The sequence below is a fragment of the Carcharodon carcharias genome, chromosome 6 (genome assembly GCF_017639515.1).
Source record: "Carcharodon carcharias isolate sCarCar2 chromosome 6, sCarCar2.pri, whole genome shotgun sequence".
NCBI classification, from domain to species: Eukaryota; Metazoa; Chordata; class Chondrichthyes; order Lamniformes; family Lamnidae; genus Carcharodon; species Carcharodon carcharias.
The window spans coordinates 150,491,202-150,511,428 of record NC_054472.1 but is presented as its reverse complement, the minus strand read 5'-3'; the positions used below and the strand labels follow the sequence as shown (position 1 = coordinate 150,511,428).

The 20,227-nt window shown below is 45.3% G+C and overlaps 1 protein-coding gene across 4 annotated transcripts in view; it reads right to left on the bottom strand.

Moving 5' to 3' along the window:
* The window catches only part of map3k22 (mitogen-activated protein kinase kinase kinase 22), a 169,278-nt gene that overhangs the window by 57,040 nt on the left and 92,011 nt on the right, over positions 1–20,227 (bottom strand). For all 4 annotated transcript variants that reach the window (XM_041189496.1, XM_041189494.1, XM_041189497.1 and 1 more), the window contains 2 exons: positions 11,436–11,509; positions 6,126–6,187 (listed from right to left, as the gene is read on the bottom strand). In XM_041189496.1, the coding sequence (XP_041045430.1) occupies positions 6,126–6,187; positions 11,436–11,509 (136 nt within the window). The remainder of the gene's footprint in view (positions 1–6,125; positions 6,188–11,435; positions 11,510–20,227) is intronic.

Below are 20,227 nucleotides of genomic sequence, written 5' to 3'. Positions count from 1 at the left end.
GATATGTTCTTGGAAACTTTGGGGCACTGATACAGGAATACAATGCAGTACATGTAACTGATTGATCACACATCTACAGTGGGGATTTGGTAACTTAATGGTCCATGAAAATATCAAAACAATACACAATAAAGCAACAAACAATGAAGTAAGCAACAAGTTTTCAAATAATTTAGTCTTGGTATCTAAGACTTTCAGACACACTTTGTTAACTAGGCGATTTTTTGGTCATTGCTAAAATGTGGATAGCAAAGATAATCTTATGATCTGAATTAACCATAGAAAAGGATACTTGGTCTGTGTACATAAAGGGCAAGATGCATCTGTTCACATCAGTGGAATTTGGAACTAATATTAAGATTTACTAGATGCCTAGCCAGTTTGATTTCAAACTGAGCAGCTGGTCTAGAACCAGCCAAACTTCACTGCATTGGAATGCACTTTTTTCAGGTACTTCAGGACAACTAGATCATGAGGACGTGGGTAAATGTACTCACTCTTCTGCCCTTCTCATTACTTTTCACTAATTATATTTAATTATATACTATACTTAATCTATATCTGGTTAACATCAAATTTAGATGCAGTGTGCTTCTGCTGATACAAGTTTCACCCAAACTGGATGATGTAATGGAAGGGGTCAGAAATGTCAAACCTCTGACTATTCCCTACAAGCCTAGCTCGTTTTCTCAATTCAAGGTTAATTATCTGAAAAAAAATATTTGGGCAGCAATAAACGTGCAGAAAGCCATGTTTCATTCTACTCCTGCTCGGGTTATGTTGCCAGCTTCTTAGGGTCTTGAGATATTTTCCATTTTGAATATGCTAGTTAATTGTAAGTGGTTATTCTGATTTTACAACTGAGCAGTTACCCTCATATCAATCTGACTTGAACGCAAAAAAACCCATCCTGCCTTAATTATGGCCACTAATTTACTAATTTTTGGACTGAGTTCTCCTTAGTATAAAGAGTTAGAAAGAACAATGCACATGTTTATGAAGCAATTATTTGATCTGAATTCAATCTATTGAAATACTTAACCCACTCCCTCCATCCCCAGCTAGCATGACATGTCCTCACTGAGCTACAGTTCCCCAGACATCATAATCTTTCTAATATCTGCCTAACTTACTCCAAATGGGCAGGTTTCTCCAGTCGGCGAGCAGGGGTGAGGCCCGCTCGGCGACACATAAAATGACGCGGGGATACATCGGGCATGCGTCCCAATGTCAGCCCGCGTCATTTAGATTTTCAGTTCGGCGGGCGCATAGCCTATTCAGCTGCTCACCTGCCGAACTGTCAACGGCCTAGTAAGGCCATTTAAAAACTAATTAACATGATTAATGGACCTGCCCGTCCAATCTTAAGGTTGGTGATCAGGCCAGGAGTCCTGGCGGGCTTCGGAAAAAACATGAAACTTCATCCACAGGCGGGATGAGGTTTCGTGAGGGTACTTAAATTTTTATTAAATGTTTAAATAAAAGTTATGGACATGTCCCAACTCATGTGACAGTGTCACACAAAGGGACATGACAGGGAAATTTTTTAATCATCTTTATTGAAAGTTTTAAATTGGAGCTGATCTCCCTAAGGCAGCACTTTGCCTCAGGGAGATTGTGCGCTCTTTCACGCGCATGCGTGAAAGAGCACACTCCTGGCTGAGGGAATTCCCTCCCGCCTCCCACTCGCACAGGGACCGCATAGCGCTTCCTGGCAGATGTCACATTAGGCCCGCCCATAAAATGGCAGCGCGCCCCCAACTGGAGGTGCCGATCGGAATCCCGCCTGCCCACTCCCGCACTTCCCTCCACCCCCCCCAACTGGGGGAAATGTTGTTCCATGCCTAACTCTGGATGATCAGTGTCAGAAAATTGTTTGACCATCAACAGGAGGGATCATCACAGCTTCACCAGATATTCCAACATCCAGACTAAAAGACTTGCCTGGTCACTTGGTGGGTACATGTACTGTATTGAAGAGAACAGGACAGGAAGGTTGAGATTTAATCCCTAGTCTGTTCTGTTAGCTGGTATCAATTGACATAGCAGTTGGATCGTCTAAGTGGGAGCATTTTTCTCAGTTTAGGGAAGGTTAAGAAAACACAGGGTTCCTGCTCTTGATGACAATCAATGAACACTTTCTAATCATTTTCAAATATGGATATCAAGTGAGGATTTGCCTGGGCTTGAGGCTAACCACAGTTGACCAACCAGTCAAATGTCCTATTTCACCCTTGCCTCTGTCAGCTTCACCCTCCTACAAGAGGGAATGGTAGTATAGAGATAATGTTACTGGACTAGTAATCCAGAGGCCAGGACTAATGCTCTGGAGACATGTGTTCAAGTCCCACCATTAAATTTAGTTAAAATAAATAATGAATAAAAAGCTAGTATCAGTGAAGGTGACCACAAAAAAACAGACTGACCAAAAAGCCCATCTGATTCACTTCACCTTTGGTGAAGGCAATCTGTTATCCTTATCTGGTTTGGCCTACATGTGACTCCAGACCTACTACAATGTGGTTAAGCCTTAAGTGCATTCTACAAATCACTCAGCAACATCAAATTTCTACAAAAAGATCAAAGAAGAATAAAACTCAACCAGCATCGACCTAGGCATCAGCTATGACAACGGAACATGCAGCCCAGTCAACCCTGCAAAGTGCTTCTCACTAAGGTCTGGAGATTAGTGCCAAAATTGGGAGAACTGTCCCACAGACTAGTAAAGCAACAGCCTGACGTAACCACCCTCCCCAAATCTTATTTTATAGCCAATGCCCCAGACTCCTCCATCACCTGGTTATGTCCTGTCCCAACAGACCCACAAGTAGTGGTGGCCCATCAGTAGTGGTGGCACAGTGGTATACATTTGGGAGTAAGTGGTCCAGTCTTCAACCTTGACTCCAGACTCCATGAACTCTTGTTGAATTAGGCCAAGGATGGTCAGGGAAACCATCAATATCCCTCCTTCAGTTGATGGATCAGTACTCCTCCACGTTGAACACCTACTGGACCTCATCCTTACCAATCTCGGTGTCATAGATGTGTCTACCCCAATGACAGTATTAGCCGGAGCAACCACCACACATTTTTATGGAGAAAACAGCCCGCTTCACGCTAAGAACACCCTCTATCATGGTGTGTGGTACTGCAATTGTTCTAAATAGCATAGAATCAGAGCATTTCAAAACTGGGCACTCGTGAGGCACTGAGGGATATCAGAAGCACAGAATTGTATTCAACCACAATATATACCTCATGGCCCAGCAATCCCTCCCTCTGTCATTACGTTCAAGCCAAGGGACCAAACTTGGTTCAATGAGGAGTGCAGGCGAACATACTAGAAACATGACCAGGCACACTAAAAATGAGGTACCAATCTGGTGTAGCTACAACCTACATGCATGCCAAACAGCAGAAGCTACATGCTAAAGGCAGAGCTAAGCAACCTCATGACTGTCGGATCAAATTAAAAAAGTCCTGTCACATTCAGTCGTGAATGATGGTAGGTAATTAAACAATAACCAGAGGAGGAGGCACCTAAACATCTCCATCCTCAATGATGAGGGAGCCAGCAAGTCAGTAAAAAAGCCAAGGCGGAAGCATTTGCACCATCTACAGCCAGAAGTCCCAAGTGGGTAATCCATGTCAGTTTCCTCCTGTGGTTCCCAGCACCAGAGATGCCAGTCTTCATTCAGTCCGATTCAATCCATGTTCAAGAAATGGGCAAATCCAATCTGAAAATTACCACCCCATCAGTTTACTCTCAATCACGAGCAAAGTAATACAAAATATTGTTGACAGTGCTGCCATAACCTGCCTAAGAATGGTCAGTTTGGGTTCCTCCAGGACCACTCAGTTCCATACTTCACTTCAGACTTGATCCAAACATAGGCAAAAGAACAGATTCCAGTGTTGAGGCAAGAATGACTGCCTTTAACATTAAAGCAGCGTTTGACTTTTTTTTTATTCATTCACGGGATGTGGGCTTTGCTGGCTGGGCCAGCATTTATTGCCCATCCCTGGTTGCCCTTGAGAAGGTGGTGGTGAGCTGTCTTCTTGAACCGCTGCAGTCCATGTGGTGTAGGTATACCCACAGTGCTGTTAGGGAGGGAGTTCCAGGATTTTGACCCAGCGACAGTGAGGGTACAGCCATATATTTCCAAGTCAGGATAGTGAGTGACTTGGAGGAGAACTTCCGGGTGGTGGTGTTCCCATCTATCTGGTGGTAGTGGTCATGGGTTTGGAAGGTGCTGTTGAAGGAGCCTTGGTGAGTTCCTGCAGTGCATCTTGTAGATGGCACACACTGCTGCTACTGTGTATTGGTGGCAGGGGGTGTGAATGTTTGGGGATGTGGTGCCAATCAAGCTGACAATGCCACACTCAAGGAACCCTCGGAAAATTGGAGCCAACGGAAATCAGCGGGAAATCCCTGATCGGGGGCATCTTCCTCTAGGGAAGATGGTTGCGATTGTTGGAGACCTAGCATTTCAGCCCAGGGCATCGCTACAGGAGTTTCTCAGGGTAGTATTATAGGCCCAACCATCTGCAACTGCTTCATCAATAACCTTTGCTTCATCATAAGGATCGGAAGTGGGGATGTTCACTGATGATTGCAGTCTTCATTTATAATTCCTCAGATAATGAAGCAGTCTGTGCCCACACTTATTATATCAAGATCTAAACAACATTCAGGCCTGGGCTTATAAGTGGTAAATAACATTCACATCACATGAGTGCTCGAAGATGACCATCTCCAACAAAACAGGATCTAAACCCCTCCACTTGACATTCAATGGTTTTGCCATCACTGAATCCTCCACTATCAACTGGCATTATCATGGCTAGAAACTTAATCAGACCTGCTACCTGCAAGTTCCTTCCCAACCTGACTTGAAAATATATTAAATTGACATAAAAACCATTGGTATATATGCCATTGTCGCTGGGCCAAAATTCTAGGATTCCCTCCCTAATAGCACCATGGTTGTATCTACATCACAATGACTTCTTTGAAAATTATTTTTATGGGATGTGGGCAGTGTTGACATTTGTTGTCCATCTCTATTTACCCTTGAGAAGATGGTAGTGAGCCATCTTCTTAAACCATTGCAGTCCATGTGATGCAGGTATAACCACAGTGCTGTTAGGAAGGGAGTTCCTAGGTCGATGCCAGGTGCTCTGTCCAGTTTCATTCTTTTTTGACTTTGTTGCGTTTTTTGCTAACTTGCCCATTTCACAGGGCATTTAAGAGCCAACCATATTACTTTGGGTCTGGAGTCACATGTAAGCCAGACCAGGTAAAGACAGCAGATTCGGTTCCCTAAAGGACATTAGTGAATTAGATGGGTTTTTACAACAATCAACAATGGTTTCATAGTTTCACAGTCACCATTACTGAGACTAGCTTTTCAATTCCAGATTTATTTATCAAATTTAAATTCCACCAACTGTCGTGGTGGGAATGAACCCACGTCCCAGGGCATTAGCCTGGGCCTCATAGTTGCTAGTCCAGTGACATTGCCACTATGCCAACATCTCCTCTTCTTGAGCTGCAGCTTTTCAAGAAGGCAGCCCACCACCACATTCTTGGAGGCAATGCACGATGGGCAAGAAAAGCTGGCCTAGACCCCCAATGCCCATATCTCATAAATGAATGACAATAAAACCTCCTGTTAGTAATCTTCCATTCAGATTTGTTACCCAGTGCCAATACTGCAGTTCTATTCTTCTTCTTGTCGGGTCCCAGTTAAGATACACAACTATTTTTTCAAGATGCTGCTAATCATAATAGTCTCACTGTGAAACACAAAAGTTATTGTACATGGGCCACCTATACTTCTGTGTAGGTGAATTACTCTCTACCTCCACCATCTTCTCTTCAGTGTCAATGTATTTAAAATATCCCATTCAAATAATGAATGTCCTTCAGTCAATCTGATTCAACCTTCCTCACAAACCTACCTTCTCACCAGCATGGCATCCAACAACCTCTTGAATGACTCCAGGGTTTTCCCTATACTTACCCTTCCTTAAGATATTGATTGCCTGTTTTCTAACGTCAATCCTGAACTTAGCCTTTAAAAATGCACAAAATTGACAGGCGTTCTACATGAAATTCTTACCTTTAAAGTTGAAGCATTCATCGGGATAACTCTTCGCAACTCCAGGCTGGGTAAAAGATGGGCTATGAATTTTGAAAATAAAACACAGAAGGACAACAAAGAAAGACAAAGAAATCAGAAGATGACATTTCAAAACCTTAAGAGTTACTGTAAATATATTTTTAAAATGTTAACACTAATGTTTTTGTATCCTTAGTAAGAAATCATCTGCTCACAAAGTAGTGGCATGAAAAGTGGATTTACAATTGAATTTGAAATGTATCACAAAGGATTTGCTCGAAAACATATTTACTGTCACTGTACACAGCAGCCAGACATTTTCCTGCCCTGTTAATTATTTTAGGCTCTTGCAGCTCAAGATTAGGAAACAGGGAGAAAGAAAACTTTAAAAAGTTAAAGAGAAGGAAAAAAAGAAAAAAAAAAGCTCATCCAGGGTTTCTGCTGTTTATTCACAACCAGCGATCCTAACTAGAAAGTCATCTGGGACAAATTTGGACTGAGCTGATTCCCCCACCCTCCACATCAATACTGGTTGCTTTGGCTCCATTGTGAGGAAGGCCCTTTGGGGATGACAATCAGTACCAATGGAATTGTAGCAGGTCATGAATCAATGCCACCTGGTAAGTGGAGTAGACTTAAAATTTGGTCCTTTTTAATGTTCTTTATTCAACATTAAGAATAGCTCTGTCTTTCTTCCATCACCAAGCAATTCTGGATCTAACAACAGTTCAAGGTAAGAACAGGAATAGGCAACACTCTATTAAGTCAGTTTCACCTCAAACCGACCCTAATGGGAGACATCTGGTCTCCACTTGGCAGGTTTTCATCATAACGGCCATGACTGCGAAATCTTTATCACAAATGCACAACTATTACTCTTTTAGGACACCCAATTGCACATCTCTCCAATTTTGCTTCTATCATATTGATCCTGGATAACCTTTCTTCAAGGCATTTGAAGTGCAGTCATTCACCCAACAGTACATTGGATTCCAAATCTTGACGTCACCTCCATAAGAGACAAATGAACATAGGAAATAGGAGCAGAAGTTAGGCCATTCGACCCCCTCGAGCCTGCTCTGTCATTCAACACCATGGCTGATCTGTTTGTGTTTCGAGTTTGACATTCCCATCTACCCCCAATAACCTTTGATTCCTTTGACTAACAAGAATCTATCTACCTCTGCCTTTAAACTATTCAATGACCTCGCTTCCACTGCCTCTGGGGCAGAGTTCCAAATTCGCACAACACTAAGAAAAAAAAAATTTCATCATCTCTGGCCCAAAATAGTGACCCCCTAATGTTAAAACAGTACCCCCTAGTTCTGGACTTAACCACAAGAGGAAACATCCTTTCCACATTCACCTTGTCGAGACCATTCAGGATCTTATATACTTCAAACAAGTCACTCCTCACTCTTCTAAACTCCAGTGGAAACAAGCCCAGCCTGTCCAACCTATCCTCAAAAGGCAACATGCTCATTCCAGGTATCAATCTAGTAAACTTCCTCTGAACCACTTCCAACGCATTTACATCCTTCCTTAAATAAGAAGGCCAAAACTACACACAGTATTAGAGATGTGGTCACACCAATGCCTGCATAACTGAGCCATAACAACCTTACTTTTATGTTCAATTCCTCTCATAATAAAGGATAGCATCCATTAGCCTTTTTAATTACTTGCTCTACCTGCATATTAACTGCATGAGAACACCTAGATTCCTTTGCACCTCTCAATTCGGCAATCATTCTTCCTGTCAAAGTGAAGAACTTCACATTTTCCCACATTATAATCCGTCTACCAAATTTTTTGCCCACTCACTCAAGTGTAAAGGATGTTAGTTAAATGGACTTCCAGGCATTTGACAAGGTTTCACATCAGTCAGAGACTGGTAACAAAAATGAGGCCGCATAAAATTGGAGACAACCTTTTGACTTGGATAGGAAATTGACTAGGAATCAAGAGACAGAGAGAAGGGATAATCAGTTATGTACTCAAGTTGGCAGGATGTGATTAGGGGCATCCACCAGGGATCTGCACCAAAACCACAGCTTTTCACCATGTTCATAAATTACTTGGCTGAAGGAAGAGAGCTGTATATCTAAGTTTGCTGACAACACTGTTAGCTAGCATGCTATTTAGTGTGGATAGCGCAGAAAGTTGTAAAAGGGCATGGATAGATTAACTGAGTAAGCAATACTGTGCTGGATCGAGTTTATTGTGGGGATGTGTGAAGTCATCCACTTTGGATTGAACAAATGATTGATCAGAGTATTTTCGAAATGGTGAGAAGCTAGGAGCGGTGAATAAACACAAAGATTTAGGGATTCAAGTACATAAATCATTAAAAGCTTATGAACAAATACAAAAAATAATTTAAAAGGCTAATGGAATGTACAGAGCTCTGGTTAGGCCCATCTAAAATACTCCATTACGTTCCAGTCACTGCACCTCTGAAAGGATATAATGGCCTTGGAAGATGGTGCAGTGCAGATTCACCAGAATTATACTGGCGCTAAAGGCTAAGTTATGAGAGCATGTTGCATAGACTAGCCTTGAATACAGAAGATTAAATGGTGATCTAATTGGTGTTTAAGATGATTGAAAGCTATGATAGGATAGATAGAGAAACTATTTCCTTTGCTGGAAGAGTCCAGGATAAGGGGGCACTGTTTTAAAGTTAGAGCAAGGCCCTTCAGGGGTGATGTTAGAAAGCATTCCTACGAGTATTGGAAATCTGGAACTCTCTCTCCAAAAAAGCAATTACAGCTACATTAAATGATAAAGTGAGACTGATAGCCAGCGGCATTAAGGGTAAGGGAGCCAAGGCAAATTGATGGAATTAAAGCACAGATTGGCCATATTCTAATCAAAAGGTGGAACATGTTCAACTGGTTGAATGTTCCAATGTTCCAGGAAAAAAGTCTGAGGAAAGTAAAGAACCTAACAGTTCTGAGGCCTTGAGAAAGAAAAACAATTTTGATTTCAAAACAGAGTGTAGTTAAAAGGATATCTTTCAGAAAAACAAAAGGAAGAAAGTTCTGGACTAATGGTGACAGTAAGAAACAATGATAAAAAACTGCAATGGTCAAAGAGAAAGGAGAGAGAAAAACAAGAGCAGATACATTTAACTTTGCCTTGTGGAAATGCATCTTTAACTTTGAACAGGAAGCAGTCCTTAATCATCGAGACTTAAACAAAGGACAGGAATAATGTTTTCACCCCAAGAAAGATTTAGCTGAAGGCTGCCCTTCGCCCATTTGATCCAGAATACCAAATAATCATTTTTCTGCTACAGGATTTAATGTCAAATTGAACAGCAAGGCATGCCCTCCGCCTAATGTTTCATGCACAGGATGGCACTTATAACCGTGTGGCACTCCCTTAGTACTGCATGATAGCATCAGCTTGGATTAAAGGATTTGATTGGGTTTATGATACTGATGTGACAATGTCACCAAATAAACTACGCTACACAAGGAAAGAGAACAGAAAGCAAGATCTTGTCTGGAATTTTACAGCCCTGTGGCATTGCGTTGGGGAAGTGGGGGTGGGTGGGGGAGGTGTGGTGGTGGGAACATTATGGCAAGAAGGCCAAAAGTTGGTTTCACACCGTCGTGAAACCAATTTGCAATCATCCACTCCGCCCGTCAATAGCAGGCCGCATTTCCCAATGCCGCATATCGGAAACATAATTTTAATACACTTGCATCTAATTATAAGGCCTGCTCGCCAAAATCATCCCCCCCGCCACCACCATCAAGTCAACTTTACTGCCCATGTCAGTATGATTTCAGAACAGCTCGCTTCAGGAATGCCTTTAAAAGGCATGCACCTGGCAACCTGAACTTTGAGGGGAACTCAGAGGTGAGTGCACACAACCTCGCACAGCGCTCACGAACATCACCTGTAGGACATCAAGGAAGAGGCACCATGCATTCATAGCGTGACAGGCAAGTCGCTTTTCCCTCGCTGGCTTTCAGTGCAGTACTGGGGCAAGGGCTCCAGTGCAGGTCAGGCCAAGGGGGGTGCTGATTTTTTTGGGGCAAGGCAGCACAGACTGAGGGAAGTACTCAAGCACATGACGGGGGGGGGGGGGGCGGCAGTGAGGGAAGCAGCCGCACTTGGAAAAGCTTGTCAAAAGTGAGCATTCTTCCACAGCTGAGACCATTCAGCTGTAGCTCCATTGACAGGCTTGCAGTTGGGCCTCTGAAACTTTTCTGCCCACTCAAGCAGCACGAAAGCATGAAAGTGCCACCTAATGCTCCAGGACTTTTCATCCCTCAGGTGCAGACTGCAAATTAATGTGCACTTTAGGGGGCAGCAGAGCAATTGGCCGACTGGATGAGTTCATCACCAGCCAGCTGGATAACTCTATTTTCAAAGTCTGTGAGGACCGTGATGTCAGACATTCCTCCCCTAGTCTACTAACTCTCCCTTTTGTTATATGCCTGCTTGTCTTGCATGAAGACAAATGGAAAGAGTGTAAACAGGGCACCTGCCAGGCCAAATGAGAAGGATGCCTGGCACGTGTGGGTGGTGAGCGGTGCCATGGACGGGATGAGGACATGATCCGCAGGGCAGACGAAGGTGTATGTAAGAGGGTGAATGGTGATGTCCCTTTAACTGGCCGTGAGTGAGATCCCTGTGGATGTGTGATGGGTTTGTGAGTGTGTGAGTTGAGAGTGATGAGAAGAGTGACTTACCCTGGAGGAACTGAGGAGATCATTCATCCTCTTTCAGCAGTGGGTGGCTGTCCTCTTTTGCAGGGTGTTAATGCTGACCACTGCTGCCACTGCCTTACATGCTGGATTGGTGACCACGCTGGCTGAGCCAGGGTAGAGGGCTTCACAGCGGACCTTCACTGCGTCCAGTGAGTGCCTGAGGGAGGCGTCACTAAATTTCGAGGCAGCACATTTCTTCCCTTTGGCAGCCAGGACTTCGCAGCAGCTTATGATCTCTTAGAGACAGCCAGCTCTGGGCAGGGGCTCCCTTTAAATATGTCAGATTACTGACAGCCTGAGGTGACGGTGGGATGGATGAATCAGTGGTCGCCCTGCCAGCGATCTGGCATGTTTCCCAGGAATGCATTATTAATGAGGCAGGACATGCTGGGAATGGGACAATACGGCGTGAAAAGCTGCCATTGCAGCCAGCGGGTAAAGCGTCCATTTTCTCACCCGCTACCGCACTTTGTGCAAATCTGAGATGATTCCGCCCCTTGTCTTTTTTTTAAATGAAAGACAAAACACAACAATACGAACAATAATTCCATTCAATTTGTTTTCCATAGTTTCAAATACCTACCTGTCTATCGATCTGTCCAGTGACTGACAACTTCCAGACAGCGATGCTTCAGCACTGCTGAACGGGTCCAACATCTGTGGTCAGAAGAACAGTAAACATTGAAACAAAAGCCAGCCTTGTCGAGTTTCAGTCAGCAGAACTACAGATTAAAAAATATTTGCTTCCACACTATAACTACAGATGGGAACAAATGTAAAAAAAAAATGTTCAACTAAGAATGTACCTTTCAACCTTGGAGAGAATCCAATGAAGTAAAAGGGTGCAGCTGTGCAAATCCATACATTCCTTTTCAATACGCTAACACCAGTGCCAATGCAATAATTACATTTTCACCTTGCTTGAGCTATAGTTTCCCCAAGGTATTTCTGTAAACAGTGGAACTATAGCAACGTAACCCAGTAAACAAAAAGGTCTTCACTTGTGTGGAAGGCACTACCTCTCTCTTTGGAGGCATGCACACACAAATACAGAGGTCTTGTGGTGCAGTGGATAGCATCCTCGCCTCTTAATCAAAAGTTCTGGGTTCGAGTCCCACCCCAGAAGTCGATGGCCAAGGAAGGTGCATCCATAATGCAGCCAAACTGGTTCATCATCAACCTGCAAATGTGAGGAAGAGAGATTCCTGGTCAGCAGTGTGATGAAAGCTGGAGCCTCTCCCATCACCTCCATTGCTCCAGGCTCCAACATGCATGTAAAGTGCATATTGCCATAGCAACTGAGAGGATGGTGGTGGTGTGTGGTAATATCAATGGATGAGTAATCCAGAGGCCCAGGCTAATTATCTGGGGCACAGGTTCAAATCCCAGCACAGCAGCTGATGGAATTTAAATTCAGTTAATAAAATCTGGAATTGAAAGGTAGTCTTGGTCATGGTGACCACTAATTTTTGTAAAATCCCATCTGGTTCATTAATCCTCGTTGGGAAGGAAATCTGCCACTCTTATCTGATCTGGCCTACGTGTTCACCAGGCCCACAGCAAGATGGTTGACTTTTAACTCTGAAATGATTTAGCAAGCCACTCAGTTCAAGGATAATTAAGGGTGAGCAACAAATGCTGGCCTTTTCAGCAACAATACCCATGAAGTAATAAATAAGAAATTTGACTCCCCGGAGTCACCACACCACACAAACTACTTTGACAAATAAACGGAACCGTTTTATTTCTAATCACCTGCAATGACGGTTGTGGTGTAGAGCCCTCCCTGTTGGGCAGCTGTAAATAAAGTTGTTCAATAATAGCTGCTTGCAGTTGAGCATGGGTTAGTCTTAGTGCAATATACAACAGAAAAATGGTGACTACGAGAGGATGGAACTTTTTTTTTTTTACATTTCAATTGAGAAATTAAGGACTAAGGAAAATTGAGACAGACTTTATGGAGCTCCTAAATTTGATCTTGAGGATGTTAAAGGAATTGCTCGCTGTGTGCACATTGTAATCAGGGACACAGTGGGTAGCATTCTCCCCCCCGTCGGGGGAGTTGTGTGAATGCAGGTTCCCAATCAGCACCCCCAGCCGCCATTTGATGTGGGCGGGCCAATTAAGGCCCGCCCAGTGTGACGTCCGCCCAGAAGCGCTACGCGCTCCCTGTGCAGGCGGGGGGCGGATTCCCTGAGCTGGGAGTGAACTCTTGCGCACGAAAGAACGCACAGGTCTCCCTAAGGCAAGGTGCTGCCTCAGGGAGCTCGGTTCAAGTTTGAAAACTTTATTAAAGCGAGAAAAAATATTCCTGACATGTCCCCTCATGTAGGGGCATGTCAATTACTTTTATTTAAAAATTTTTACACACATTTTAAATCCCTCATGAGACCTTATCCCGCTTGTGGATGAGGTTTCGTGTTTTTTCTGAAGGCCACCTGGGCTCTTCACCTGCCCACCAACCTTAAGGTTGGACCATCAGATCCAATAATTGGGTTAATTACTTTTTTTTAAAAGGCCTTACGTGGTCATTGACAGTTCGGCGGGTGCACAGCCGACTCGGGTATGCGGCTGTCGAACTAAAGAAAGGCCCTGCCCCCGCTCGCCGACCAGCAAATGCAGCCCAGTGAGTAAGGGAAAATGGCACTGAATGCATGCTTAGGAACAATGGGGAAATTCAACCCTAACAAAGTGGACTAGTGTAATTTGGCACAACAAAAACAAAAATAGAATTACCTGGAAAAACTCAGCAGGTCAGCAGCATCGGCGGAGAAGAAAAGAGTTGACGTTTCGAGTCCTCATGACCCTTCGACAGAACTTGAGTTCGAGTCCAAGAAAGAGTTGAAATATAAGCTGGTTTAAGGTGTGTGTGTGGGGGGCGGAGAGAGAGAGAGAGAGAAGTGGAGTGGGGGTGTGGTTGTAGGGACAAACAAGCAGTGATAGAAGCAGATCATTAAAAGATGTCAACAACAATAGTACAAAAGAACACATAGGTGTTAAAGTTAAAGTTGGTGATATTATCTAAACAAATGTGCTAATTAAGAATGGATGGTAGGGCACTCAAGGTATAGCTCTAGTGGGGGTGGGGAGAGCATAAAAGATTTTTAAAAAAAAAAAATTTTTTTTTTAAATAATGGAAATAGGTGGGAAAAGGAAAATCTTTATAATTTATTGGAAAAAAAAGGAAGGGGGAGACAGAAAGGGGGTGGGGATGGGGGAGGGAGCTCACGAACTAAAGTTGTTGAATTCAATATTCAGTCCGGAAGGCTGTAAAGTGCCTAGTCGGAAGATGAGGTGTTGTTCCTCCAGTTTGCGTTGGGCTTCACTGGAACAATGCAGCAAGCCAAGGACAGACATGTGGGCAAGAGAGCAGGGTGGAGTGTTAAAATGGCAAGCGACAGGGAGGTTTGGGTCATTCTTGCAGACAGACCGCAGGTGTTCTGCAAAGTGGTTGCCCAGTTTACGTTTGGTCTCTCCAATGTAGAGGAGACCACATTGGGAGCAACGAATGCAGTAGACTAAGTTGGGGGAAATGCAAGTGAAATGCTGCTTCACTTGAAAGGAGTGTTTGGGTCCTTGGACGGTGAGGAGAGAGGAAGTGAAGGGGCAGGTGTTGCATCTTTTGCGTGGGCATGGGGTGGTGCCATAGGAAGGGGTTGAGGAGTAGGGGGTGATGGAGGAGTGGACCAGGGTGTCCTGGAGGGAGCGATCCCTACGGAACGCCAATAGGGGGGGTGAAGGGAAGATGTGTTTGGTGGTGGCATCATGCTGGAGTTGGCAGAAATGGCAGAGGATGATCCTTTGAATGCGGAGGCTGGTGGGGTGATAAGTGAGGACAAGGGGGACCCTAGCATGTTTCTGGGAGGGAGGAGAAGGCGTGAGGGCGGATGCGCGGGAGATGTGCCGGACACGGTTGAGGCCCTGTCAACGACCGTGGGTGGAAAACCTCGGTTAAGGAAGAAGGAGGACATGACAGAGGAACTGTTTTTGAAGGTAGCATCATCGGAACAGATGCGACGGAGGCGAAGGAACTGAGAGAATGGGATGGAGTCCTTACAGGAAGCGGGGTGTGAGGAACTGTAGTCGAGATAGCTGTGGGAGTCGGTGGGTTTGTAATGGATATTGGTGGACAGTCTATCACCAGAGATTGAGACAGAGAGGTCAAGGAAGGGAAGGGAAGTGTCAGAGATGGACCACGTGAAAATGATGGAGGGGTGGAGATTGGAAGCAAAATTAATAAATTTTTCCAAGTCCCGACGAGAGCATGAAGCGGCACCGACGTAATCATCAATGTACCGGAGAAAGAGTTGTGGAAGGGGGCCGGAGTAGGACTGGAACAAGGAATGTTCCACATACCCCATAAAGAGACAGGCATAGCTGGGGCCCATACGGGTACCCATAGCCACACCTTTTATTTGGAGGAAGTGAGAGTTGAAGGAGAAATTGTTCAGCGTGAGAACAAGTTCAGCCAGACGGAGGAAAGTAGTGGTGGCTGGGGATTGTTCGGGCCTCTGTTCGAGGAAGAAGCTAAGGGCCCTCAGACCATCCTGGTGGGGGATGGAGGTGTAGAGGGATTGGACGTCCATGGTGAAGAGGAAGCGGTTGGGGCCAGGGAACTGGAAATTGTTGATGTGACGTAAGGTATCAGAGGAATCACGGATGTAGGTGGGAAGGGACTGGACAAGGGGAGAGAGAAGGGAGTCAAGATAACGAGAAATGAGTTCTGTGGGGCAGGAGCAAGCTGAGACGATCGGTCTACCGGGGCAGTTCTGTTTGTGGATTTTGGGTAGGAGATAGAAGCGGGCCGTCCGAGGTTGGGCGACTATCAGGTTGGAAGCTATGGGAGGGAGAGGAGACGAGGTCAGTGACAGTCCTGGAAACATTGGCTTGATGGTCACTTCTCACTTCTTTGGGCAGGAGTCCTCTCCCAGTTCAACGGATCCTTTTACCCATCTCCAATATTCTCACTCCACCTGGACCCCTCCCTCTGTATTCTTACCTTCTCTTGATCTTTTCATTGAGAACTGTCGGCGCGACATTAGTCGTCTCAATTTACCGACAGGGCCCTCAACCGTGTCCAGCCCATCTCCCGCGCATCCGCCCTCACGCCTTCTCCTCCCTCCCAGAAACATGCTAGGGTCCCCCTTGTCCTCACTTATCACCCCATCAGCCTCCGCATTCAAAGGATCATCCTCCGCCTTTTCTGCCAACTCCAGCATGATGCCACCACCAAACACATCTTCCCTTCACCCCCCTTATCGGCATTCCGTAGGGATCGTTCCCTCCGGGACACCCTGGTCCACTCCTCCATCACCCCCTACTCCTCAACCCCTTCCTATGGCACCACCCCATGCCCACGCAAAAGATGCAACACCTGCCCCTTCACTTCCTCTCTCCTCACCGTCCAAGGACCCAAACACTCCTTTCAAGTGAAGCAGCATTTCACTTGCATTTCCCCCAACTTAGTCTACTGCATTCGTTGCTCCCAATGTGGTCTCCTCTACATTGGAGAGACCAAACGTAAACTGGGCGACCGCTTTGCAGAACACCTGCAGTCTGTCCACAAGAATGACCCAAACCTCCCTGTCGCTTGCCATTTTAACACTCCACCCTGCTCTCTTGCCCACATGTCTGTCCTTGGCTTGCTGCATTGTTCCAGTGAAGCCCAACGCAAACTGGAGGAACAACACCTCATCTTCCGACTAGGCACTTTACAGCCATCCGGACTGAATATTGAATTCAACAACTTTAGGTCGTGAGCTCCCTCCCCCATCCCCACCCCCTTTCTGTTTCCCCCTTCCTTTTCTTTTTTTTCTAATAAATTATATAGATTTTCCTTTTCCCACCTATTTCCATTATAAAAAGAGAAAAAAAAATATTTATTTATTTATTTATATTTTTTTTTACATCTTTTATGCTCTCCCCACCCCCACTAGAGCTATACCTTGAGTGCCCTACCATCCATTCTTAATTAGCACATTCATTTAGATAATATCACCAACTTTAACACCTATGTGTTCTTCTGTTCTATTTTTGTTGACATCTTTTGATGATCTGCTTCTATCACTGCTTGTTTGTCCCTACAACCACACCCCCACTCCACTTCTCTCTCTCTCTCTCTCTCTCTCTCCGCCCCCCACACACACACCTTAAACCAGCTTATATTTCAACTCTTTCTTGGACTCGAACTCAAGTTCTGTCGAAGGGTCATGAGGACTCGAAACGTCAACTCTTTTCTTCTCCGCCGATGCTGCCAGACCTGCTGAGTTTTTCCAGGTAATTGTGTTTTTGTTTTTGTTTTGGATTTCCAGCATCCGCAGTTTTTTTGTTTTTATCTCTAGTGTAATTTGGCTGAAGGCGAAAGTAGGAGCTGAGGATAAAGTAAACGCTTTCCTCACCATGATGGGGCCAGAGGCTTTTGAGGTGGTGTCTAACCAATAGTGCCCCTAACATGGACTATTCTGAAATTAATAAGGTACTGGACTCAATTTATGGCATGAGTAAGACAGAGATTGCACTGAGTTGCATTCTGTGAAAGGAAGCAGTTGCCAGGTGAGACTGTTACAGATTATTATCTTGAGAAGAAATTCTCTTGTCGCCGTGACTATGGTGCAGACTTAGAAATTGACCTTAGAGACACGTTTGTAGGAGGCTTAAACAACAATAAAATTCAGTCCAAACTCTTGAGCAAAGGCAATAAGCTGATGTCAAGGAGGCCTGCAATGAGGCTATAGTCATGGAAATGGGAGAAAGAGATAGACCTGAATTTTCATGCAGACGGTGAAAACGTCGGCAGAGGCCCATTTCCAGAAGTTCCAACCCCACTCCCAGCTTCTGCTATTTTCACGATGTGGGGTGGGGTGGGGGTTGATGGGGGAGGAGGAGGAGGATAGGATGGTGGGGGGAGATCAGGTCATGTTCTAAATTGCATCTGCTGCCCCCTGCACTCCAAGGACAGGAGTTGAGGCCAACAGGACAGGACAGCCAGCAGGCTGTCTCAGATGCTACTCGCAGCGATGAAACGGCAGCAAGATGTAGCACCCGGATACATAAACGTAAGGCACCTTAGGCACACCGCAGGTTTATCACTGGTGCTTTTGTGTTGGCCCGAGTTGAGATCTTTATGATTTGCTTTGAATTCACACACCCTCATTATTTTGTTTCATTAAGATTCTTGGCCTTGGATAGTAAACTCAGACATGTGACCATGGCTGAGGGTGCCTCTTTTTTTCTGCATGTGAATGGTTTCCAAAAATGTTAGGAGTGCTTTGTGGGACACTCAGCTTTATTAACAAGGCCCTTGGTTACTGTTCCTAACCTGGGAGATTTGGCACTTAGGTATCGAGTATGGAGCCTACCAGCCCAGGCTTGTCCTGGAGGTCCATCTGTGGTGTGCTAGCTGAAGGTAAGTTGGATTAAAGCCTCCCGGGTGTCCCTGCCTCCCTGCAGTATGCCCAGCGTCTTCATCATCCACTGCATCCCCCTTTCCAGCGCAAGATTGTGGAAAGTGCAGCAAGCAACCACTATCAGCGACACATGATCTGGAAGGTACTGGAGCACGCCCCCTGAGCGGTCCAGGCACCGGAAACACATCTTGAGAAGACCAATGGTTCTCTCCACCACAGCCCTTGTGGAGGTTTGGTCCCTATTGTACCTCTGCTCAGCCTCTGCTGAGCCACCTTCTGAGAGGATAGCCCTTGTCACCCAGCAGCCATCTATCAAGCCAGGCTGGAGTACTGAAGAGCCCCAGCACCAGGGGGTGTCTGAGGACGTAGGCATCGTGGGAGCTGCCTGGATAACTTGCACAGGCTTGTAAACTCAGCATCCTGTGATCACACACTATCTGCACATTCATTGAGTGGGAGCCCCTCCTGTGGACGAAGGCACCGGGCTCACCTGCTGGCACCTTGATGGCCACATGTGTATAGTCTATTGAACCCTAGACGCAGGGGAAGTCAGAAATGGCCGCGAAGCCTCTGGCTCACCATGCCTTGCTTGCCTGGTCTCAACGGAAGTGGATGAAGGTCAATGCACACCTGAACAGAGCGTCTGTAAACTGCTTGACACAAGTGTGGACAGCTGATTGGGAGACACCACAACGATCACTCACCGAGCCCTGGAAGGAGCCAGATGCATAGACGTTGAGGGCAGCTGTGACCTTTAGAGCCACTGGCATGGGGTGTCCACCCACACAGTTAGCGGAGAGCTCAGGCCCAATCATCTGACAGATATAGTTGGCTGTATCCCTTGACACAGGGAGCAGATTGCAGGGGCCCTGGCAGAAATATTGAAAATGTCCTTAGCCACGGGTGAGGAGCTGGAGGATTGGAGGGTAGCTCATGTTGTTCCATTGTTTAAAAAAGGCTCCAAAAGTAAACCAGGTAATTACAGGCCAGTGAGCCTGACGTCAGTAGTAGGTAAATTATTGGGAGGTGTTCTGAGAGATCGGATATATAATTATTTGGACAGCCAAGGGCTGATTAAGGATAGTCAGCATGGCTTTGTGCACGGTAGGTCATGTTTAACGAACTTTGTAGAGTTTTTCGAGGAGGTTACCAAGAAAGTAGATGAAGGAAAGGCTGTGGATGTCATCTACATGGACTTTAGTAAGGCCTTTGACAAGGTCCCACATGGGAGGTTAGTTCAGAAGGTTCAGACACTTGGTATCCATGGAGAGGTTGTAAACTGGATTCGAAATTGGCAGTGTGGGAGAAGACAGAGAGTGGTAGTGGATGATTGCTTCTCAGACTGGAGGTCTGTGACTAGTGGTGTGCCTCAGGAATCTGTGCTGGGACCATTGTTGTTTGTTGTCTATATCAATGATTTGGATGATAATGTGGTGAATTGGATCAGCAAGTTTGCTGATGACAATAAGATTGGAGGCCTTGTGGACAGCGAGGAAGGCTTTCAAAGCTTGCAGAGAGATCTGGACCAACTGGAAAAATGGGCCAGAAAATGGCAGATGGAATTTAATGCGGAAAAGTGAGAGGTGTTACATTTTGGAAGGTCAAACCAAGGTAGGACATACACAGTAAATGGCAGGGCACTGAGGAGTGTGGAGGAACTAAGGGATCTGGGAGTTCAGATACATAGTTCCCTGAAAGTGGCGTCACAGGTAGACAAGGTTGCAAAAAAAGCTTCTGGCATACGGGCCTTCATAAATCAAAGTATTGAATATAGGAGTTGGGATGTTATGGTGAGGTTGTATAAGACATTGGTGAGGCCAACTTTGGAGTATTGTCTGCAGTTCTGGTTGCCTAACTACAGGAAGGATATCAGTAAGATTGAGAGAGTGCAGAGAAGATTTACTAGGATGTTGCCGGAGTTGAGTTACAGGGAAAGATTAAACAGGTTAGGACTTTATTCCTTGGAGCG